The following is a 25,734-nucleotide window of genomic DNA, read 5'->3' as shown; positions in this document are numbered from 1 at the left end:
ATCCACTCTTTTACAAATGCTCTCTGGAATGCCCTGAGGAATCTTTATTGCACTTTCAGTTGGGAAATTATTACATAGAGCGATGCCACTTATTTGCTTTCTCTTCAAAACGGAATCCTATTTAAAAGGGGTCATCAGTATATTTTTGTGCCAGTAAATTTGTGATTTTCTTCAGCCAGTATTGATGTATTTTCCGCGGACAAAAATGTCACCATATTGTCCTTAAGACAACTTTAGTTTTTTTCAACCAAGGTTCATGTTTTTGGTTGACAAAGTAAAAGGCGAGTGTTAATTATTTTTTTCATTTGCTGCTTTCTTACAAATTATCTGGCCACAAAAGATAGACTAGAGGGATGCCATACTGTGTGTCGTAGGCTCAATATGTCAGTTTGTCACATTCAATAGATCCCGTGATCTTTTGTGGCCAGATATAATTTCTTGGGGTCTTGTCAAGGTCAAGTTTATTTATATGTCCCAAGCTGGGCAATTCATTTTACAGCAGATAATAAAGGCTCTAAAACACACAATACAGTAAACATACAACAACGACATATGTATACATTATCACACGATACAGATTATTATCATTATCATCTATCCTCACAGCCCACCCCTGAAACCACACAGCAGCTACCTCCTCTTGCTTCTCCCATTGTTGGCCCGGATGGAGGCAGGTATAAAAGAGAATTTGTTATTTTTAGTGACAGGGGTCTGGCCACTGGCCGGAAGGCATTAATGCATATTCCCGGTTTAGGTTTAGTAAGACTATAGTAAATAATAAAAAAATAAATCACCATATTATTTTGTAAAACAATACATATTTAGCGGCCCATGTTTGAATTCCCCCGCCCTCTGTCAAAAAAGAAAGCAGCAAATGAAAAAACACTCATCTTTTACTTTCTCTAATAACAACTTAAAACATGGACATTGGTTGTAAAAAACTAAAGTTGTCCTTTAACCACTTAAACCTATACTTACTTTACTTAGTTGACCAGAGTCCCCCCAGTGGTCCATATTTTTTTCCCTCGCAGAAAATAGCCGATCTATAAACTCACCAGTTTGTAGATATTGTGACGCTTTGTGACTCATTGTATTTTAACCAAATATTATTCTCCCCACAATATGGACGCTAGGGTTCATGTGGCTAAATTATTTGTTCCTGTGTGTGTGTGTGTGTGTGTGTGTGTGTGTGTGTGTGTGTGTGTGTGTGTGTGTGTGTGTGTGTGTGTGTGTGTGTGTGTGTGTGTGTTGACAGGATAAGGTGGCCAACACATGGTGCACCTTGAACCTGATGATAAAGATCAGAACCATCCTGTCCACTGATTCCCAGCTCTACCTCAGGTAATCCCTCTATCTGTTTACCGCCTCATCTTCCTCCTCCTTAATCTCACCAACATCCATCTTTATTTGCGTCTTTCTCCAGCCTTGTCTCTGTCTCTTATTCACACTCTTTTTTATTTCACAAGAATCCCCCACAGAGCTTGCCCAAGGGGGGAAGACTATGATCTAGCAGGGAGAAAATAAGATTATCCCTTATAATAATATCTTGTGAGAAGCTTCTGAATGTAGAGTCACAGCTGCTGTGGGCTGCACTGCACTCACAAGAGGTCGAAAGCACGAGGATGCATTGAACCATGCATGCCTGATGTGTGTGCGCGTGTGTGTGTGTGCGTGTGTGTGTGTGTGTGTGTGTGTGTATGTGTGCGTGCGCGTTTAGACAGGGTGAGCTTCGGAGTATATACTGTAATAGAAAGACATACTGGTATACATTTTGTGATGAGAAAATCCCACACACTGAAGTTGGAGAGGTGACAATGATGTAGCCTTTGAGACAGTCTAGACAGAATATGAATGGATGTCCGGTGTGCAGACCTCCATTCATCTTTTAGTATATAAAATATATTTTGGATGCACCTATTTAGGAGAAAATATATTTTGAGTGCTAAAATATACATATATTTGTATTTTTGTAGAAACTTACTTATATTTCAGGGTCCAATTCCAAAATATATTTTTGTTAATGATGAAACATACATACATACATACAAGTAAAATACATATTTGCCATGAGGGCAAACTGAGAGCATCACAATTCCACTGCAGGCCATCATGTCACAGATACGTTTCTGGATATGATGTGTTATTTTAGCTGAAGCCGTTTTCCTTCCCCTGGAGGCCTATCTATCAGAGGGAGAAAAGACTGGGGTGGTGATACAAGTCATGTCATCATGGTGGGGCGTGCTTAAATAACCTGGCAGGCTAAAATTAGGAGCCCTGTGTCCGTAGCATGGACACGATTCTGTCAGACTGTTAAGTCCTGGGATTAGGTTGGACTTCTTTGACTGCAACGCCTTTCAAACAAATGAAAAACACTCTTGTCTTCTTGGCTGGGGGAGTCGATTACTAAATGCTTGGGTGTGGGTGCACTGTGTACATAGAATGAATCAGCTGTGTGATCTGTGTCCTTCCGGACTGCGGAACCCTTCCCTCAGCATAACACTTGGCCACACATGGACACGCGTGCACATGCGCGCACACACTCACTCACTCAGGGCAGGGGTCTCCGGCCCTGTCCTTCCCAAGGGAGACTTTAGACTCTAATGCCTAATTTATACTTAGTTGTGCGGCTGTGTCGCACATAGAAAATAGCAGATAGACAAACTCAAAACGTTGTAAGCATGTTCATCTGCTATTTTCAGTGCACGGCCAATATCATTCCGTTCCCTTAATCTAGCCCTGTGACATGGCTGCCCTCACACCTCTGTCACCGGCCACCCCACTCTCCAGCAAAACACTCCCACATGTTGTCTAACAGTGTCTCAGCCTTCATTCAGTGACAATTGAAGTCAAGTCAAGTCAAGTCACTTTTATTTACATAGCACATTTAAAAACAACAGGCATTTTTGGAATTGAAAGGGTTAAACTAATGCTGGGCTGCCCTAAGTAGGTGGGGCAGTATTTATACATTTCACATAGCTGGGGTCTTATGTGTGGGGTAAAAAAAAAGAGCAGTGTACTGCACAGCTGGGTTCTGTGGTGTATGGGCTTAGTTTCTGGGCTGGGCTGGGTTGATTGTTTACATATGATATGCAGTAAAAGTAAATCTAACATGGCGGCCATTTTGCACTTAAGTCATACTTAAAGTGCCAGTGCCACCCGGGGTGGCATTTCTTTCCAACCCACAAATATGACGTGAGAATAAAATTACAGATGTGTGAATATATCAATTCACACATCAATTGTGAGAGTGAGTTAAATAAAATATTTTGTGGTTTACACGTCTATCGTGTTGCACGTACTGTACAGTATATGTGACACAAACACTTAACAACACTCCTCTGAAACAGGTTGATGACTACAAGTATTTGGGTTCATATATCTTCTTCCCAAAAGTACTTTCAAACTAGGAAGGGTATGGCCTGGTCAGCCTGCAATGATCTGGTCTGATCTGGTCATCCCAGCTTAGTAAGATGTTAAAAGTAAAAATATTTAGGACGACCGTTGAGCCGATTATACGCTATGGCTCCGAGACATGAACACTTTCAAAGAAATTAGAGAAACGGTTGGATGGCACTTACACATGCCTTCTTTTTTGTTTTTTTCACGATTTTGTAACCCATTTTTCACCCCTGTGTCAATTATCTAATGTGATGCTGGGCTCTACACACCCTCCGCCAGGAGAGCAACGAACTTGAACTCATGCTTCCTTCATGCCTGAGTGTCCAAGTTGCTCCTTTCCCTGGTTGGACGTAGTGCGTGGAAGGAACACGTTATTCCAACCAGTTCTTTCCCTTCCATCGATTCCGGCTTGGGACGCTGTGGGCGCTAGGGGCGTGTTCCCTCCTCCACGTCATCAGTGCCCATACCCGAGGTGGGGTTGGCGAAAGGGCCTTTCTGTGTGGAGTTTGCATGTTCTCCCCGTGTCCCTTAGGGTAGGTACCCTCACAAAAACATGCAGTAATCCTGGTCTCTAAACTACCTGCCCCTGGCCAGCCTGATGGAGGGGAAAGGAACTGGTCGAAATAACATGTTCCTTCCATACGCTACGTCCGGCCAGGGAAATTCCCCCCTGTCAGGCAGCTTGGACTCCTCATGCATGGAAGGAGGCATGAGGCCAGTCCACTGCCCCCCCAGGTTGGCAGAAGGGGTGTAGCGCCCAGGATTACATTAGATAATTGGCACTGGGTGAAAAAACTGGGTTGCAAAATCGTGGGATAAAAAAAAGAAAACCATGAAAAACAACATACGGTACTATAGTATGTCGAAAAACATATCGTAACTTTGTGTTTCTTCAAAGTGTTTACCTACATTTTCTAATTATTGTCTTTCAGTTTTGCCTTCACTCTCCTTGCAGCATTACCTTCCTCCATCAAACTGTTGACAAAGCCCACATTCTTGCAGTTCAAACTGGCCTTGGTGAGTGTCTTTGATTTGCTTAACACCCAATCAAAACAATACAAAACTGTGAGATAAACATTTTGAAAAAGAAATATGAGGCACTGTCTTGAATTATGAGCTACTCACTTATCTACTTATAGCAGATAGTAGCCAGAAAAACCCCCAAAATGTGGGTAGTAATGTATTATTTCAATGTAATGTTTTTGATTTTCCCTCAAGACATACATGATGTAATTAATTCAGGCACATATACACAGAATATCTCATTTCCGATATGCCATGTTATCCAGGCTTGTTTGCATTACTCTACACTGTATGCGTATCACAGTCACTGTCTGACACAATACCACACATCACACTATCAGTGTTTTTACTTGCGCAAGCAGAGTGCACAAGTAATAGTTTTCGTCTTCGTATGTCGCCGTTTGATGTGTATGCGCCATGCCAGCATATGACTTAATGACTACTTGTGCTTGATATGGCAGTGGTGTCAGATTACATACATGTATACATAGGGGCATTACCTTTAATCCTCCCGACACTAAAACATATCGTCATTACGTCACCATCGAAAACCAATTACACCCTGGCATTGGGTCCTTTAATCCACATCTTTATTATGTCATCATTGAGAGCTAGTTGTACCAGTTATACCCTGACGTCATATGCTGCTACGATACATACGCATCAAACGGGGCATAAGCGAAGTAACCACAGTATACCGCTAATCAACTTACAAATGACATATACATGTACATAGAGGCATTTCCTTTAATCCACCCGACACTGATCGACATATACGTCACCATCGAAAGCCGTCACTCATCCGTATTAATTACAACATTACGTAATTGATTGTTGTTGATTACAAAACAAAATAATTAATTTGAAATGCTTAAATATAATTACCTTCATGTTCCTTAATGTTCTTCAACAGTTCTTCAACAGAAGAACATGAAGGTAATTCATGTTCTTCTTTCACAGAGAAGCTGAGATCTGACATTACTTGCGCGCTCTGCTTGCGCACTAGTAGGCCATTTATGGCCTACTTGTGTGCAACAAGTAGGCACTCGACAGTGTGCAGTTCTAGTTAAGTGTTAAATTACATAATAGTAGTTATTTCTGACGTATCAGTAAACTCAGCATTGCTTTCAGGTCAGTTCTTCCCTGGCTTTCTTCCTGTTCTCCTACCAAGTCCATGAGAAGTCTATTCTGCTGCCTGCCCTGTGAGTAGAGAGCTGACAAATGTAACCTTAATGGGAGTTATTCCCAATGAGTAGTTAGATGAATCTGTCCCCTACTACCTAAAACATTTAGAAAGATACCGCATATAGAACGCCTGGAACTGGTTTATGTGAATGTTCACTTTGTTCATGGCTTGAAGAGATCTGCATTTTGTCAACTTGACATCATACTTTTGCTGCTGTACTTCCACAGCTGCCAAGTAAAGATGTATTTATGTAGTCTAAGAGAGCTGCTAACTGAGGGGTTATGCCCTTCTGTCAACATGCCGAGAGCCACATGGACACAACAATGTGCAACCCCTTAGCTTCCATTTGTTCTGACTAATATGCGCTATTGTGTGTGTGTGTGTGTGTGTGTGTGTGTGTGTGTGTGTGTGTGTGTGTGTGTGTGTGTGTGTGTGTGTGTGTGTGTGTGTGTGTGTGTGCGCAAGCGCATGGATCCGCATTTGAGTGTTTGTAGCATGCTCTCACCAGGCCATTTTTAACTTTGTGGCCTGCATGCACTATTTACACATCATGTGAACATGCAGACATGTGTGTTTCCTAAACATTTCCCTTGCCGTAACCTGATAAAAGGGTTTGGCGGCTCATGGTGGAGTATGTTTAATGCAAAGTTTGACAGTGCAGGACTTTGTTCCCAGATCTGGGCTCATCTATTAATCTAGATTAGGGTTAGATTGTTGCTTTATTAACTATTGAGTTATATCTCCCACCTGTTCCCCCTGAATCAATCAGTAATGCATGTCCAGGGATTAGGAAGGAATGGCAGGCGGCAGCTCAGGGTGTTGTTTGCGGAGGATCAATTATTGGGCTGTAACAGGATCGCCAAAGTGCACTGGCTGTAATTATGGGCTCAGGGACCAGTGGAAAGTGCTCCCCTTGGATTGCAGCGCAGAGATGGCTGGCTAGCACTGATGCAAGGAGTCAGGTTTATTTAACATGCATACAGTATACAGTAGGTGTGCAATTCATGCACGCAAATACATAACACCTCATGTACAGTAATTCTTCTCAGATTTTGATAGAAATAAGGCTCTTAGATTTCTCCCAAACATTATTCACATTTCCTGCGATTCAACCTTTCACATGAGTTATTGACGTAGGTTTTAATGTTGAAACTCAAATATTTTTCTATAAATCTGTCTCTTAAAGTTGTGGCATCTCAGTTTGATGTCCAGATAAAGCCTGTCTCTAATAAACATTTAGTCATCTCGTTCTTGAATCACATGGTAAAAGTCTGGGTCTTTACTGGATATTTAACAGTATAACATTTATGCCAGTAGTATCCATATTAAACTGTCTCTGGATTGTCACGACAGGACCCTACAACAGTTTGTGGGTGATTCCAAGGGTTCAAATCCAGCTTGCTGCATGTTGGCACACATGTTACAACAAATAGCATCTTCTTTAGTAATCTTGTTAAAATAAATGTTTTCCCAGGCCTGTCTGCCTCCTGTTGAATGACCTTCCCTTAGTCGCCATTTGGTTCCTGCAGGTCTCTACATTCAGGTAAGGATATGCTGCAAAAACATTAACACAATCTGTGTTGAAACGAGATAATCTCGTGAATAGCTATTGTACCCCACTGTGCCAAAACGAGATTTGATTAATTGGCATTAATCCATAATTAAGATTTTTTTTTCTTTTATTATGATTATTCTTTTTTACTCACATGGTAGAACAGTCTAAATGCAAATCAGACGTGCACATGCTTATTAATCCTTTTTCTGCTGAAAAAGAGACAGAATCCGACGTTTGGGATAAATCCATATCTTTTACCGTGTTTACTTTTTTCTACTTGCCTCTGGTCAATTTTGGTTGTGTAAAATGTGCTATATAAATAAAGGTTGATTTGATTTGATCCAACTGATCAAAGCAACTCCCCTCGTAGGTCCTCCTCCACACTCCTCTTCTTCTACGTTGGTATTTCGCACATTTGACTGGCACTGGTCTCACGACCCCGCCTAGTGTAACGGGAAGGAATGTGTTAAGGGTAAAGGGCAAGAACACTTTGGTAGAGGTTTAGGTAGTGTAGAGTTAACTACCTTGCCATGATGTAACTCCAAAGGTGGACAATAAATAAAAAAATAATTGCTTCATTGATTACAAATTGATAAAATTAAAAAATGTAATCGAAATTGATCAAAATGGACTACATTGTACGGCAATTTTTGGTTATTTTGGGACAAATGGTCATGAAAACATCATGTTACTGCTGAGAAAAGCTTTCCCCACCACCAGAAAGACAGTTCAGTTAAGTCCTCCTAATGCTTTAGTCCGTCAAATGTTTTTTTAAAACTACTATTATATAAGATTACGCTTACTACAGACACACCCTCAGTCTTGCTTTGACGGGCGTGTGGCATGCAGAAGACGCACTTTCTCCCTCTCTCTATACAACAGCTGTTGATAAATTCTTCCGGCAGCACTAATTGTTGTGCGCGTGGTTTAGTATAAGGATATAAGATAAGTATCTGTGGATTACACAGCATAGTCCACATGCCTGCTGTCTCTATGCATGCGTTGTACGAGGATACCAGGTTATTTTGTAGCAGCTTCTCGGTACAGTCTGACAAAGACTGCTCCGTAATCTGCATCCACTACTCCGTCCATCATTTAAAAAAAATAAAAAAATACATCTTTTGTTTGTGTAATTGGTCGAATGACTGCTCATGCACAATAATTGTAAGGGCACAGAATGCACTCAGTCTGTTGAATTGATGAAGTATGTATTTCTAAAATGTCAAACATTTATCTCCTGAATGGAGGCGATTTTGTCGTACTTGGAATGAGGATCACTAGTTTCATTGTGGACGGTTAGGTTTTTATGGGCTACGGAAATATGTAATTTGCAAAGAGTCAACTGTTGTTCTTGTCTAGTCCCTCTACGATAATAAGATAAGCTGGACATGAGTGTTAGATTCATCCCTCCCTGGGAAACAGGGAGAAGACTTGGACCACATACTGAACTGAATGTACTGTATATAATGGAGCTATGTAAAAACTACAGTCATTTCTTGTATTGCTTTTTAGTTTTTTTTCACATTTGTATTGATTACAATGACTACAATGCTATCTGATCAATCAAGCAACAATACAGAATGTTCCTTGAAGCTGTGGGAGACCTTAAGATAGAGCAGGGGTTCTCAACCCGTGGGTCGCGACCCACGGGTTGGGGGTCGCCAAATTATTTTGGGGGGGTCCCCAAATTATTTTCCAAAAATAATAATATATACTGTATATAGTTTCTTTTTTTTGCAACTGAATGGCTGGAAAATGGAAATTAAGAGTTTACATAGCACATGGTGCATGCATATACTTTCCTTAATGATTATAACTGGTTTCACTATTCATTTATGATATATTTTCTCTATTATTAAGGTTATTTTTGCAGTCAGTTTGTATTGGTGGGGAGGGGGGCAGGGCGGGGGTTGCGAGACATGGCCAAAGCATGTCCGGGGGTCCCCAGCCAAAAACATTGAGAACCCCTGATCTAGAGGACCTCAGGTGTTTCAAGTCCCTTTTGGTATATTAACCAATTAAGCCATTGTTGTACAATGGTGTCACGCAGCCGAAATAGCAGATCTACAAGCTCTGAACACATTGCAAAAGCTTTTAGATCTGCTATGCAACACACCGGCATAGGAATTTATACACCGATATCGAATGTTCACCTTTTAATATAATTAATGACATGGTCGAATATAACGGCATGGTTCATATGTGTTGCCAAACAGTATAAATGCTATTGTTTGCCTGTGTCTGTGTATAGCATGCTGCCTCTGCTGCTGAAGGACGGTCTGCTGATACCATACATAGTGACGTCGCTGGGCTTCCTGGTGTTCAGCACCTACCTGCTGTCTGCGCTGCAGCGCTGCTCTGAAGACCAGCTCAGACTAGGGGCCTACCACAAGCTGCTGTTCTTCCTACCCACACTCGATATGGCCGCCATAACCAGATGGAAGGTAATTCTCTAAGTATAGGATAAAATAGTTGCTGCAGTGTTGTGCAGTGGTTTTTCAAAACCACGACACCACAGTACCACAGGAACGTACTTGACACGACATGCTGGCAGTGGCTGGTTTGCATAATTTTAGTTTGTTTTCAAAACCAAAGGCAAAGTCCTATTGGGACCCCGATGACGGTAATCAAAGCACAGACTGGACAGCTCGTTCAAGCTGCGAGTTGACATCTACATATTATAGGCGGGTACTGTTCTCTGGACTCCAGGTGGCACATACTGTCAGAGTGGCACTTGACCTAAATTGCATGGGTGCGAGAAGATACATCCAACTGTATAAATAAAGATCATGCGGTGCTGTAAGCTGTGTAAGCTGTCCGCGGATAAAAGCCCCTGCGAGCCAAAGAATTATTTATCACTTATTTAGGTTTCCGCAACGTCTGAAGGTGCTGCACCCGCGGCTCTCCTTAGCGACATGGGCACCGATAGAGTGTCAGAACTTAAGAGAAGACATCTTTTTATAGCACGTAACATTAACACAGGTTTGCCTAGATATATTTATTTACACAAGCAGCAATAAATAACGAGCGCCTAGTGATGGTGATTGGGTTTCGCTCAGGGGAGGGTGGGGGCAGCACTGCAAAAGGTGCTTACTTCCACCTAGCACACTCGCTGATCCCTAGGCCGTCGATCCCAAATAGACACATGAATGTTGATCCTACTCCCATCAGCAGCTCTCTGATGGCTGCTCTGCATGTAGCTGGGTGAGAAGAGACTTTGTACATGCATATATAACTTGTCCCACAACAGATCTGCTCAACAGTGTTGTATCACATTCACAAGTCATACTCAGTCAGTCCTCATATGACAATTTTGGTGTCAATCACAGAGTAAATACGCAATGTAATTTGTCAACTGTCTTGTTGATAATATTGTCCAATTTGTTCTCATATATGGTTTATATATCATATATATATCATATATATCATACTTGATATTGTATTATGCAGAAAGCCAACAGTTTTTGTTTTTGCCCAGGATTCCCAGTCTTTCCATCATTCTGATTGGAACGTTTACTGGGATAGAATACCAAGTCAAATGGTACCAAAGAATAACGGCTTGATCCTTTCTATGACAATAGTCTGCACTCTGCACTGCCAGACGATCTGGGGTTTCTGCCTATAAACCTACTTCTTCTCCAAAACACAATATGAACTGCCACCTGCCACATGTCTTTAGTAAATTACTTTGACTTGTAAAGACTCTTACAAGTCAAAACAACTGACTTCCTGTTCCATTTTCTGTTGCACAACAACAGCTTTGTTGTAGTGACCATTTGACCCCCATGGATGAAAAGAGTGAAGTGACTCTTTTTCTCTGTTCCAGTTCTACATCAGCATCGGTGCCATGGTTGCTTTGAGCTACGCAAGTGTAGCTCTAGTCCCTCCAGCTAGGCTTCCCCATTTGTTTCCTGTCTTGGTGTCCGTCTTCAGTTTTCTACAATTCCTGGGAATTTTTGTGTACTTCAATATCGTCCAGTTTAGTGGGCCACCCACTGCACCCAGCAGAAAGAGCCAGAAGAAGACAAACTAATGTCATGGTGCCGAAGGATTGGATGTTTATACTACTAGATGTTTGGAACTAGTTTTAGATGATCACACCAGATGTGTCGCTACAGGCACGGATGCTTCCAGAAACGTCTTGGCATGCGGTCTGCATCCACAGAAAGTGATTTTCTTGAGCTGCCCCCAACATGCATTCAGAGCACTGTATTTGGTGCTCTTGGTTAAAAAAACAGTGATGAGTGATGCAACTCCACACCTTGGACGGTTTATGCACACCTAAAACCGTGAGAACATTGTTTTCTATAGGAAAACAATGGTTTTGCTGGTGATGCAATGTGTCTTGGTGTAACCACCCTCTTACTCCAGGAAAAGCCTCTGTGGAAACCTGTGAGTTTCTCTTAGATTTTCTGGTCTCCTCATTTTGTGTTGAATGGTCTTTGGGATACTTTTTATACTGGGGGATACTATACTGGGATACTATTTATACTTATTAGCACAATGGTGTCACTGAAAATAAGATGAAACTATGCCTGTTTGCTTTAGTGTTTTGGCAAGTAACAGTCGTACGATGAAGTATAAATTTAAATTAAACTCATGCCATTTTCTATCCCCAGCTAAAATCCAGAATTGTTGAATCGAAGATGAACACTAAAAATGGGACATGAAAGCTGTAATATCATTTGAAAGCAACAGATAGTTCAGTTTGAGGCAATAAAAATTGGGTTTAATAATAGATCAAAGCCATCCTCTTTAAATCCAGTTCTGAGAATAGCTATTTTCAGCCTCATATTTGTTAAATGTGACTACTTGAAATTCAAACTTTGCCTTTGGGAGTTTTCTTTCTTTTACTTGGACCAATGTTCAACACACATCATTCTAGCTACAGTCCCAATCATTATAGCATTGAGTTTTTTTCACTCGTGTGAAACATTGAACAAATTCTAAATCCTTTAACATCCAAACTAACCTCCTTTGCAGCACTGCAAAAGGTGCTTACTCTTATTGGTGGAACTGGATTGAACCAGTGAGAGGACATGGGCTTATTATGGTCAATGTCTAGTAGTATGCATCCATTATTAAGCAGTTACCACAAGGACCAACAGGACTCAGTCAATATTTTATTGTCAATTTATTTTTTTAAGTATGTGTCCTATATTTTGTACCTTCAATAAATGTTCTTTTGTACAAATGTGTTTTTCTAAAAAGAAGGTTCAGACTACCTGAAATGTAAAATCAGATTTATTGCTACACTATAGAATAGTTTGTTTTGAATCAACTTCATAGAAACTGAACTCCATAATAAAAACCGTCCATCTTGCAGTCAGCTAAATCATAAGTGTGGTACAGAGTAGATACACTGGTAATAATTACACAAACTGTATGCCTCAAGACTTTTATTCAACATCATTAAATATTCATTACAACCCACAGACAGTGTGAGGGTTCAACACAAAAGAACAGTGCATTTCAAACAGAACCTGCGACCGGGCAAGCCTTAAAAAGAGATGACAGAAGGTGACACCTGAACATAATGCCATAAAGTTGAAATACCACAGAAAAAAGGTACAAGCAATCTCTCCCTCCTCTCCCTGCGAGTTAATGACAGACATTAAAAAAAATCCATTACAACTATAAATGTTATCGGGTCAGTGAGGGCTGCATGTGAATCTGCGGCTGCAGGCTTTGCCCGTAGCCAGTAATGGACCAGAGGGAATGCCATGGAAGGAAACAGAGCCAAGACTTACAATTACTAGAGGATATGGACAGGGAGTTAAGGACTGTCCATTATTCGGAAAAAATTAAGAAAGACATTATATATATGTATAGAGAGTGAGAGCACCTGAAGCTCACGGCGAAACATGTCGTGCTAATAAATAAGTTGATGATGCAGTAAAGTAAGTTGTCCGTCTCTATTCCCTGGAGTGTGCAATATATATATTTCATTATTCTTTGAAATATATAATTCTTATGCTATCACATGCACATTATTACACAGATATCACCAGCCACGGTTCGATTTGCTGGTGGCAATCTATGCCTCTGCTTTTGATATCCCCCCTCCAGTTATTCATTTTTAGGATGAGTGGGTGTGTGTTTCACTACTTCACTTCGCTACTGGCCAAACTGAATTTCATTTTGGGAAATGAAATTGAATGTCCTGCCAAATTTACAAATTGAACCCTGGCCTGGATACTGCAATAACCAAAGACCGATTATTAAAGCATGCAGAATGGAATCAAAATAAAACCTTTTTTTAAATAGAATATTTAATGAACTGTCAATTTGCAAAATATAATTTGTGAGTAATGACGGTACTATTACTTGTATCTTGCAAAGAGTAAAATTACACTATGCTTGAGCAGTTATGTATAAGTCAAGCTCTCACAAATACTAAGTAATAATAAGCATCTTAAATCGGTCCACAGTGGCCTTGTTTACACTGATAACATGGGTGTGAACCGAGGGTGGTACTTTTGGGACCCTGCGACCTGTGGGGAAAAAACAGTTGTTTAGAAAAGTGGATTTTTTCAATTGTGGAGGTGCTCTTGCTATGGTCATTGGTCTACTTGAGGGTAAGTAAGTACTAGTTCAGTGAGCATTTGCACACGTATTTGCATAACGCTTTTTTTTAAATGAGACATTTCCACTTACAACCTGAATTAAAATCTTGTCATGCAGGATGTCATGCTCAATAAATAATGTCTGGATTTAAGACATAAAAGATAGTAAGCTACCCATGTGGCTGAGGCGTATTAGGCTTGTGAATGCTGTAGCAGCGGGATACGAGAACACCAAGGGTCCTCCCAGTAGCCAGAGGGGCTCGTATGAAAATATTAGTTTTGTTTATGGGTGGACTGGCTTTGTCCTTCACGTGGCCTCTAAGGGTGATAAAGTGACAGTTATATGATCCACCTTGGGCAGAAATAGGAAATGTTGCCGTGAACACCAGCTGTTGCTTAGGTCGACTTGGGCATGGGAAGGGGCCTCAGCCTTCCCAGCCACTGCCAAATAAAGAGACTACCTACCGTGATGTGTATGTGTCAGTGTATATGTGAGAAGACTATTTGACTCTGCCTTTCACATCCGCTCTTGTTCTCTTAGTTTTCAAAAAGGTGTGAAACTACTCGGCTGCGGAAGATTGCATAGTATGAGCCCTAATGGGGATGAGGGTTGCCGCTGGAAGAACATTATTTTCACAGCGCTGCAGCGTAGTGCTTATTGTAGAATCAACATTTGTCAGCTGCGCGAGGCAGAGGCTCCACCAGATAGACGCAGCTCAATGTAAATGTGTCCAAGGCTGTGCTTTTGCTGCATTTGACACCCCCAGCCCCCCCACCCCCCCTCCTCCTCTGTGAATGACGGCTTCCCAGACATCTCTGCCTCACAACTGACAGCTTGGATTCCACATTCATCTTCTGTCTTATCAACCTCCAGAATGCACGAACAACGCTACACGGGAGGGAAGAGCAATTCTATTAGCTGTCAACAGCCGAGACACCTTGCCATCTAAAACCTGGGGAATATAGGCGAGGCAAACATGAGTATAACCCCAATGGCACCCCAGTGATATTACATACGCCCGGTCCACATGGAGGTGGAATACTGAAGAGATAATGAGAGGCATATCTTTCCCCCACTGTAGATATCTGCTAGTAAATCGAGGTGTAGCCTCTAACCGCCATTTTATCTCCGTTTTTGTGTCCGATGATGCAAATTAAAAAGAAGAGCTATATTATTGTATAAATTAATAATATAATTAATTGTACCTTAACCAGTGATGGACTTCAATAACTCATAAGAGCTTCCTGCCTGTATGCCACCTAGAAGAGAAATAAAGTCAACATCAGAATCCAAGTTGGTGCCATTTCAGCAAACTGGAATGTCTGTTCAAATAATGAAGAGTGACCGGGGTACAACAACATAAAGCAAATACAAAAATAAGAAAATAGATTTCCACTAGACAACTATTGTGGCAAAGATGTCTAAAAAGCCTTAGAATATCATAATTGAATAATATGAATCTGTGTTTTCATTTTAACTCTCAATTATATTCATTTATTTTTAAATGCATATTTAGTAGCTGCATTCATATTTCAGTTAAATATGAAGTGTATGGCGAAATGACATTCACCCAGTCAGAAATCATGGCAGAGAGGACTGCATACTCTGCAACCTACGGTGGCGATCGAATGCTTGCTGACTTCACTTTGGGCCAAAACGGCCTAATATACAACTCCCCCCTTTAATTGCAACTGTGTGTTTAATCAAAAAGCATAAAACTCCTGGCGGGTATGTGGCATCTGTCCGAGTGGCCTCCTAGGATTGATGTGCTAGATTCGGGGAGTTGCCTGGTCCTGAGACACTGCCCCATCACTTTTATCACATCTTAAGGAATCTTCTCTTTTAATACAGCCCATTACTGCTGACATACAAATCTTCCTCAACATGGCCCCATCTATGGCCTGATCAATTTTTATACTGCTGAGCCGTCCCCTTTCTTTCTCATTTTGTCATCTCAAAATTCATATTATATAGGATTTTCTTATGGGGAAAATTGCAATAAAATCTGTTACCGCCCAGAAGATGTGCACCGGTCAGTGATTGGCCGCGACTAAAAAGCTTTAGAGTAAATAAAATTTGTTTCTGTAGTAAGCAGAACTGTTTAAATGTTATTTATTTTTATGCTCCTAAGAAAATATATTGTGAAGTGCAACATTGATTTAGAACATAACCATGTCTCAGGTACGAGTTGGAGGGGCAGAATTTATGAATCCTTTGCACAACTCCTTTAATTGAATTTTCCAAATCTCTCACCACACACAAATAATCAATACCTGCTGCTGAGGGAAACTTGCCTCAGAATTATTATGGCCTTTCTTTTTCCATTCTGTAGTCATCAGCACATACAGGCGCCGCGGGTATTTGTAATGCCTAGACTATACTCAGTGGATTTATGCTCGCCCCAAGCCTGATTTTCTCACCAAAAGTGACTTCTGAGGAGTGCTTACTGAAACTTTAGTTAACCTTAAAAGGACAGCGGTAAGCGTTTCTCAACATTGCTTGCTCCAACAAAGAAACTAATTTGAAAGAGTAACAGCATAAGAGAAAGGGGGACAGAGAAAAGAAAGCCAAGGAGACAAACGAGGTGACGGAGGAAGAGGTTTGGGAAGTGGGATCAGAGGTTTAAGCCTCATTTATACAATACCGTATCTCCGTACTCCGAATGCATATGACGGAGTGTAAATTAGACATTAGTCACTCGATCATCAATGTTCAAATATCCATGTGGATTTACTCAGCTGACTTGGCAGGATAAGGGTGCTGAAGGCTTGGCTTGGCACCTGAGATGGGGGATGGGGGTGCGGAACCCAGGGCAAAGAACCTGGATAGAATTGTGTACTACTGTGTGTAGGATGGCATGTGGAATTTTCACATATGGCTGTCATGTGAAAACAAGACACAAAAACAAAGGGTTGCCATCTTGAACCATCACTGAAATGATATCCTATGACCTACAGTAGATGTTATCGTTGTGAATGAGGTGAGGGCTTTTAACTCTCATCATGCAGACTCAGGTGACGGAATGCTGTCTCTGATCACATGACACATGGAGTCATACAGTCTAGAATGGATGCTTGGTTGGTTGTGTAACAAAAGTCCCATTCTGGGTGTGGGGATTTTTTCTTTTTTTTTTGCTGTGGGTAAGCTTTATAACAGCCCATCAGGTAACTGGAAGGTGTCTTTAGTCACATGGAATAATTCTGCAGTCACAAAACAGCCTGCAGGGTGCTGCTCGGATCAGCAGTGTAGAGTCTCAAGAAGCTCTGAAAGAGGTCTGTTCACATAAAATGTATCCCATACTGGTAGATAGCAATTTTGCCACGTGAATTTTTCATGTGAAATTTTCATGGTACTTTTTGTATCAAGTAAGACGCCCCAAGCCTCTAAAGTTCACTTACAAACCAACCCCCCACCCCATCCACTTCTTTTTCTAGACTGCTGAACCAATTGTCTCATGTTCGCCATGGGTTGTTTCTCACTTACGATCAGTTCTAGATCGTATCGATTTCAAACAGCTACAGCATACTGTGAATTGAAATAGCTAGAATCGTATATCTGCACCAGTGCTCATGGGTCACAATTCATTCGTTAGCCATGTTGGCTGGATGAACAAGAATAACCATGATATAACATACTGTAACACAACGAGGGACGTGAATGTTGACACGGGAGTCAAGAGAATGAACACCGCTGTCAGTTAGTCCTGGAGCCTCGCTAACACACTTACCCGATACGACCCAGTAGGGCTCCTTACACCTCTTCATGCATTTAGCACATAAACATAAGCCTGAGTAGCATAGCAGTGAGTCTAAACAAACATTTTACACTATGGAAGAATCATGCTTCATAACACCATCAACATCATCTGTCTGGATTTCATGCTCCCTGCAGATATGGGCCAGAGATCTTCCATAGCTTTGAATAACAGTTTGTTTACTTAAAATGTGTCTCAGGGAAACAGAGGGCCAATTCTCTCCCAGAGCTATCCGCTTTGACGTTGTGAACTCTGTTGTTGCAAGGGGGTTTATGCACAACTGATAAATTTCATGCCTCCACCATGTGATAGAAAATGTGACATTCCTGCAGCGCAGATCCACAAGGCAACTTGTATGTCAGACCCCTTCCCTGGAACTAATTAAAACAATTTCTAACAACCTTATCGGAAAACAAGCTTCACGTTGGACAATGGTTCCCCTTCAGTTTCCACAAGTCACCATTATATGATTGGATCACAAGAATTGCTTTGCTGGAGGCATAATATGTGCTTAAAATAATCAAATTAATTCTTTCCTTGGGAAATCTGCTCATTGACTTGTTTGTGTTCCATAACAAAATGTTGTTATTCACCATGAGTTCACAGAGTGCCTGATTGTCTAGAAAGCTAAAAACGAGCACGCACCGAAGTCATTATCGTTAAGATAGCCAAGCAATGGGAGGATGTAAATCAAATCAACCCGTAGAGATGGATGTGTCTGGACATCAACCAGTCCTTGTGACCGCTCTCTCTTCCGGCTCAGCATGAAATCAATCAACTTCCAGAAACAAGTGGACCCAAATACCTTTTCTTATAATCACGGCATTGTGTGAGACAATCACGGCAGTCTAATACGACACTAACTGCTACCGGTAACTGTTAGTCAAGAGAAGTCATGGCCGAAACCATTGTGACGTTATTACGTCTGTTGACTTTAAACAAAAGAAAAACAAATTACACATACTGCCACAGGTTGAATACAAAGCATAACATTTCTCAAACTTTTGGACACAACAGAAAGAAAATCTATGTGGTGAATACACTAGTCTTTAATATTTTTATGAATTAGTCAAAGTGAAGAGGATGTTCTCCAAACACCCTTTTGGCCTCTGCTAAAGTTGCCAAATTTGTTTCTTAAACTCTGATTTTGGTCATCAAATATGTCATTGATTAACACAATACAATCCCAGCAATATTGTGTCTGTGTATGTATTTTTGGTGAGAAATGTAACAGAAATGTAACAGTTACAGAATATAACAGTGTGTTTACTCTGACAGTGTTAGGTTAATAGCTGACCAATTACCTTGAAATGTATTCTGGTGAGCATCATTTCGGTTAAAACTGGCCTCTGCAGTTCTGGATGCTGAAAGCACAAAATTATATTGCAATTCACTTACAAATAAGGAAATATAAAATAAGCAACAACTTGCTTTTTTCTATCATACAATGAAGTTGTAGTGTTACCCAATTTTATTTACTACAAATAAAGAGAGATCATTATGAAATATCCCCTATACATCTAGATCACAACCTGAAATGATGTTGTCACTTGTAATAGTAATTCAGTCTAATTCAGTTACAAACTCAGTTTTGATCTGAACAATGCTAATTCAGTTTCAAACTCAGTTTTGATCTGACCAATGCTAATTCAGTTTCAAACTCAGTTTTGACCAGGTCAATGTCACAGTTTGTCTACTCACTCAGCTCACTGTATCTCTCCAGTTCAGTGCTCAAGTCAGCAGACTCTTCTGGTGTGGCCAAGAAATGCCTTAGCTCATTGCTGCCCTCTGGTGACTGATGGGGATACAGCTTCAGACACAAGTAGGGTAATATACAACAAGCAGACAGTAATTTGTGGCAGGAAATGGAAATTAGATGGATTTGAAATGCTCTATGTCTGTCTGTCTGCGTGCGTGGTGGGGGAGCTCCCTGTACGTTACCGTTACTAAACTGGGAGCAACATAAATTGTCATCATAAACCTAAGAGTTGCCATCTGTTTTTAAATATGAAGCCACATTTAAACTGAGTTTTCAGTATTATTATCATCGCTCATGCTGATGATGAAATCACGGAGACACTACATTTCCTCATTCTCTGAAGATGGAGGCCAAAGCACAAGTGTCACTCACCACTATTTCCTCCAGCTGTTGCCGTGCCCTGATGAATGCCTTCTGTGATGCTTCCAGTTTAAACCTCAAGACGTGGAATCTAGTAGTTAGACAGAGTAAGGAAAGAACTCCTTAACATATAGTTAAATTTTTTGGCTAAAACCAACTTTTTTTTTTCAGATAAGGCAGCCATTTTGTTCTTATGTCTTAATCATGGGGACGTATGAGCAAAAAGTGTGAATATGGTCAAATGTTGGGTGGCCATTTGTTTAGACATTTTTAAATCTAGTATTGGGACACAAATGTAATAGTTACTTTCCATTAATAATAATAATAACTGAACACCCAGTGAAAGCCTAGGATTTAGTATTCACGAACATGACATGCAGTCATGTCCCAAGCTTTTGTGCAGGTGTTCTGAATGTATTATAAATTACAGTTCCTCTATAACGTTAGTGACTGCACTATAAAATTAAAAAATAAATGCTGGCCTTGATGGATAGCCCAGACATCAAACGTCTGTGCCTTGGCTAAGGAAATGGCTCTTGTGTTAAAGTGCTCTTATACAACTATTTTTAGTGCTATGTAAATCACTGATAATTTGGCTAGTGATGAATCCCCCTCATTCCATGTCTCCTGTCATTAAATTCTTATATGTCATTTTGACCATCAGCAAAGCGTGGCAATTTAAATATATATCAACTAATACAGCGAGGGTTCTCTGTAACCCTTTATATTCATACTTACTGGCATGAATGCTGCTGTTTAAGGTATAGAAAGAATCTGACACAGCTTAATATTTTACACAACAAAACATATTAGAACTTAATAGATGTAAATATTCTTCTTGGATACTCACTTATCTAGATCTGTCTGTGGGACCTGTTTAAAAGGTGCAGCTTTGGTGGGGCCTGTTGACAGACATTACATACATCAATCTCTAAACCCTCAGTGTTTGGTTGAAACTGTATACCAGTAAGACACCCTGAGGGCGAGAAGCGACTGTGTGCACGCATGCGCATGGGTGACGGCAGACTGCTAGCACTTTGACATGGGGGGTCAGATCAACATATGGAATGAATTCTGTACTGGCCATATATGGAGCATGTCTTGAGTGTACAGGGTTTGATGAAGTCAGATCAACATATGGAATGTCAGAACAGGTCAGCTCCATATATGGAGATCTAAGGATTTGAGGCTTGAGGTCAGATGTGGAGTTGCTGGCCGGCTCCATATATGCAGATCTAGGTGATGATCCAGTCTTCTCCATGTATGGCTATCAAGGGTTTGATCGTGATCTTCATATATGGAGACGGCCATATATGGAGTGTGTCACGAGGCGTGACGGCCTGATGACCATATATGGAGGCATGACAGACGGACGGACTGACATGTTTTGCCGGTTTTCATAGTAATCTGCAACATTATGGTCGCAACAAATTGCTGCTATTTTGTGCCTTGAACAAGGAAACTGCTGTACTCAGAGTCTGACTCAAATAAAAAATGAAACTCTCTAAATCTGTGGTTTTCAAAGTGGGGTCCAAACGAATGTCCATTAGTACTTAATTTAAATGCAGACAGTGGCTGCAGAATGTGGATGGAATTGTCATGATTCCCCTCAGGGTAGAGCTTGAAGACTTTGTACACTTGTTCAGCAGCACAATTTAGCTGACATGAAAATACCAGAGCATTACAATGCCATTCTTCTCTGAATGAAGAGACTTTCTTTCTACCCAGTTACATATTCCTTTTTTTTTTTAACACAAGATGCATACAAGATGCATGCTGGGCTACTCATGATCCACAGAGGAGACAGGCTGTGTGGAATTATTGTGTAACTTAATTTACTTAATAAACAATGAATATGTTATAAACTTCTCTTCTCCATTATACTGATCAAGTCTCTGTATATGTAGGACATAGGACACATAGGTGGAGCCTCGTAGTGGGAATATCATTATAGTGAACTGAAAATTGGAACATAAATTGACTACACAGCCTAACTGACAAGTAAAATTTCCAGCCTGTAAATTGGTAATTTAAGATACTTTGTTTCAGACTTTCAGTAAGTCCATGTTACTACTGGATATATTTCCAAATAGGCCTTCAAAGATGGTTGCATACACACCTTGTAGATTTGCAGTTCCACTCATAGGACAATAGTTTAATGAGTCACATACTGGTATTTTGGAGAATACCAAACGACTTAATGTAGTTAACAGTTAATTTAGTATTTCCCTCGCTCTCTGAAATCTGAAATTATCTTGTATACAGATTTATTTGATTGTATTGTAGTCGATCTCTATACTCTGTAAAATTAAGAAAGAATAACATGACACAGAGACCGTGACTGCTTAATTAAGTTAATTTAGGACCTTCTAGTAGTTAATTTCGTTTTATTAAACACATTACTTCCATGTAGCCCATTTGTAATGGCATCATCATGCTATTATGCTTGTGGATATACAGAGTGAACTTAACAATAATAAATTAATATGATAATACCTTTTATATAATCACAAACATGAATTATGTTTGTTATTTACAGCTAGGCAGAGTAGTGGGGAGAGATGGAAAAGGGGCGACCGTACCTGTTACCATTTTGGAAGGTGGACGCTGCATACAAGAGACATAAATAAAACAAACAAATTAGAAGACATACTGTAGTTACGTTACATTACATACATAGCCCTGATAAGTTGATAAACAGGATACAGGAATCAAGAAGGTTTCATTTGTCACTAACTTATATAAGTACAATTAAGCAGCAAAATGTTGGGCCTTGTTCCGCAAAAACATTTGCAACATCCTAAACGTAATATATTAAGTAAAAATATATATATACAGTGAGGAACAACTATAGGATCTTGTCTTAAGACAGGTACATTAGTTTATCAATGTGCATTGGTTTCAGAAGTGTGCAGCCAGGTAATGTGCAAATCTCTCGTCTGTCGGGATAATCAATGATGACAAGTTGGAGGTGCTTCTAACAACAGTATGAGGATTCAATAGAGTAGGGAGGTTTAGTCAGAAGAAGTGCTTTTTAATACTTTTCATTGGTTCAATATTTGTTTCACACACACACACACACACACACACACACACACACACACACACACACACAGGGTGTTCAATTGCACTGATTTATAAATAAGGAGAAAATTTGAGATAGCTGGTTTATACATATCTGTTATGTGCATATGCATATCTAACTTTGCAGGTAGTGTGTATATGTACATATCTAACTGTGCAGGTGATGTGTAGGTGATGTGTATATATCTAACTGTGCAGGTGATGTGTAGGTGATGTGTATATATCTAACTGTGCAGGTGATGTGTATATATCTAACTGTGCAGGTGATGTGTATATATCTAACTGTGCAGGTGATGTGTATATATCTAACTGTGCAGGTGATGTGTATATATCTAACTGTGTAGGTGATGTGTATATATCTAACTGTGCAGGTGATGTGTATATATCTAACTGTGCAGGTGATGTGTATATATCTAACTGTGCAGGTGATGTGTATATATCTAACTGTGCAGGTGATGTGTATATATCTAACTGTGCAGGTGATGTGTAGGTGATGTGTATATATCTAACTGTGCAGGTGATGTGTATATATCTAACTGTGCAGGTGATGTGTATATATCTAACTGTGCAGGTGATGTGTATATATCTAACTGTGCAGGTGATGTGTAGGTGATGTGTATATATCTAACTGTGCAGGTGATGTGTATATATCTAACTGTGCAGGTGATGTGTAGGTGATGTGTATATATCTAACTGTGCAGGTGATGTGTATATATCTAACTGTGCAGGTGATGTGTATATATCTAACTGTGCAGGTGATGTGTATATATCTAACTGTGCAGGTGATGTGTAGGTGATGTGTATATATCTAACTGTGCAGGTGATGTGTATATATCTAACTGTGCAGGTGATGTGTAGGTGATGTGTATATATCTAACTGTGCAGGTGATGTGTAGGTGATGTGTATATATCTAACTGTGCAGGTGATGTGTAGGTGATGTGTATATATCTAACTGTGCAGGTGATGTGTATATATCTAACTGTGCAGGTGATGTGTAGGTGATGTGTATATATCTAACTGTGCAGGTGATGTGTATATATCTAACTGTGCAGGTGATGTGTATATATCTAACTGTGCAGGTGATGTGCAGGTGATGTGTATATATCTAACTGTGCAGGTGATGTGTAGGTGATGTGTATATATCTAACTGTGCAGGTGATGTGTAGGTGATGTGTATATATCTAACTGTGCAGGTGATGTGCAGGTGATGTGTATATATCTAACTGTGCAGGTGATGTGCAGGTGATGTGTATATATCTAACTGTGTAGGTGATGTGTATATATCTAACTGTGCAGGTGATGTGTATATATCTAACTGTGCAGGTGATGTGTATATATCTAACTGTGCAGGTGATGTGCAGGTGATGTGTATATATCTAACTGTGCAGGTGATGTGTAGGTGATGTGTATATATCTAACTGTGCAGGTGATGTGTAGGTGATGTGTATATATCTAACTGTGCAGGTGATGTGCAGGTGATGTGTATATATCTAACTGTGCAGGTGATGTGCAGGTGATGTGTATATATCTAACTGTGTAGGTGATGTGTATATATCTAACTGTGCAGGTGATGTGTATATATCTAACTGTGCAGGTGATGTGTATATATCTAACTGTGCAGGTGATGTGTATATATCTAACTGTGCAGGTGATGTGTATATATCTAACTGTGCAGGTGATGTGTAGGTGATGTGTATATATCTAACTGTGCAGGTGATGTGTATATATCTAACTGTGCAGGTGATGTGTATATATCTAACTGTGCAGGTGATGTGTAGGTGATGTGTATATATCTAACTGTGCAGGTGATGTGTATATATCTAACTGTGCAGGTGATGTGTAGGTGATGTGTATATATCTAACTGTGCAGGTGATGTGTATATATCTAACTGTGCAGGTGATGTGTAGGTGATGTGTATATATCTAACTGTGCAGGTGATGTGTATATATCTAACTGTGCAGGTGATGTGTAGGTGATGTGTATATATCTAACTGTGCAGGTGATGTGTATATATCTAACTGTGCAGGTGATGTGCAGGTGATGTGTATATATCTAACTGTGCAGGTGATGTGTATATATCTAACTGTGCAGGTGATGTGTATATATCTAACTGTGCAGGTGATGTGTATATATCTAACTGTGCAGGTGATGTGTATATATCTAACTGTGCAGGTGATGTGTATATATCTAACTGTGCAGGTGATGTGTATATATCTAACTGTGTAGGTGATGTGTATATATCTAACTGTGCAGGTGATGTGTATATATCTAACTGTGCAGGTGATGTGTATATATCTAACTGTGCAGGTGATGTCCATATGTATCAATGGCAGCCATGCAGTGTCACAGTCAAAGACCAAGTGTATTACTGTACTCGTTTTGTTCTGCTTGAATTTCTGTCTAATAAAGCATTCAATCAAAGTAGTTATACAGTACATAATATATATGACATTTACTCACATCTTGGGCCGGGATTTTATCCATACAGAGAGCTTTTCTGGCTCTGATGCAGAAACAAATAAACAATTTAACATTATAATTACTTTACTAGACAGATATAAACAACATTTAGGCCGGGTTAATGTCCAAACGTTATTACTCTCCTGTTCAATATTACCTATCAATGAAGAATTAAAATAAACAACAATGTTAATGGAAACATATATTTTAACAATAAATGTATTACATTCGTTTTTGTGAATGTTGTTTTGAACAATTGGATAACAACTGCAGTATAGTTATCAAGGCTCAACACCAGTCATCCCTGCGAGGTACAGACATCATCGTATTTAATGTAGGCTTTAATTTGATAAATATAAAAAGATATGGAATTATAGATACTCACTGAGTTTTCTTAGACATTGTGATTCACAAAACAAAACAGAAAACTTTAGAAAAGAAAATACAAGATACAAACTGGCGCGTGTGCAATACTTAACTTGTCCCTCTAAAACACGACCAGATCCTGACTACAGTTCCGGATATTCATTTAATGAAAATAAGCATTAATATATTAGCCAATAACCGTTTGATGCTTTAAAATAA

General features: G+C 40.0%; 2 protein-coding genes across 3 annotated transcripts in view; one reads left to right on the top strand and one right to left on the bottom strand.

Annotated features, from left to right (window-relative positions):
* Window positions 1-25,734, top strand: part of LOC308320673 (dolichyl pyrophosphate Man9GlcNAc2 alpha-1,3-glucosyltransferase-like) — a 54,326-nt gene that overhangs the window by 9,958 nt on the left and 18,634 nt on the right. Inside the window, exons 9-14 of one of the 2 annotated variants that reach the window (XM_080771282.1) lie at window positions 1,256-1,341; window positions 4,332-4,416; window positions 5,554-5,624; window positions 7,083-7,151; window positions 9,415-9,607; window positions 10,990-12,363. In XM_080771282.1, coding sequence (XP_080627408.1) covers window positions 1,256-1,341; window positions 4,332-4,416; window positions 5,554-5,624; window positions 7,083-7,151; window positions 9,415-9,607; window positions 10,990-11,196 — 711 coding nt within the window. In that variant the 3' untranslated portion in view covers window positions 11,197-12,363. Of the gene's footprint in view, window positions 1-1,255; window positions 1,342-4,331; window positions 4,417-5,553; window positions 5,625-7,082; window positions 7,152-9,414; window positions 9,608-10,989; window positions 12,364-25,734 lie in introns of those variants that run through there. The other variant, XM_080771280.1, reaches the window with a different exon arrangement.
* Window positions 12,540-25,621, bottom strand: itgb3bp (integrin subunit beta 3 binding protein). The gene is made up of 9 exons (XM_080771284.1): window positions 25,535-25,621; window positions 25,150-25,192; window positions 22,186-22,210; window positions 20,454-20,505; window positions 19,616-19,694; window positions 19,186-19,279; window positions 18,789-18,848; window positions 14,936-14,989; window positions 12,540-13,657 (listed from the first exon to the last, which is right to left on the bottom strand). The coding sequence occupies exons 1-8, from the start codon at window positions 25,549-25,551 to the stop codon at window positions 14,937-14,939; spliced, it is 423 nt and encodes a 140-aa protein (XP_080627410.1). The 5' UTR covers window positions 25,552-25,621; the 3' UTR covers window positions 12,540-13,657; window position 14,936.

This window comes from Protomyctophum bolini, assembly GCF_963924005.1.
Source record: "Protomyctophum bolini genome assembly, chromosome: 8".
NCBI classification, from domain to species: Eukaryota; Metazoa; Chordata; class Actinopteri; order Myctophiformes; family Myctophidae; genus Protomyctophum; species Protomyctophum bolini.
Note: the sequence above shows the minus strand (reverse complement) of the source record. Positions and strands in the feature narration are given on the sequence as shown.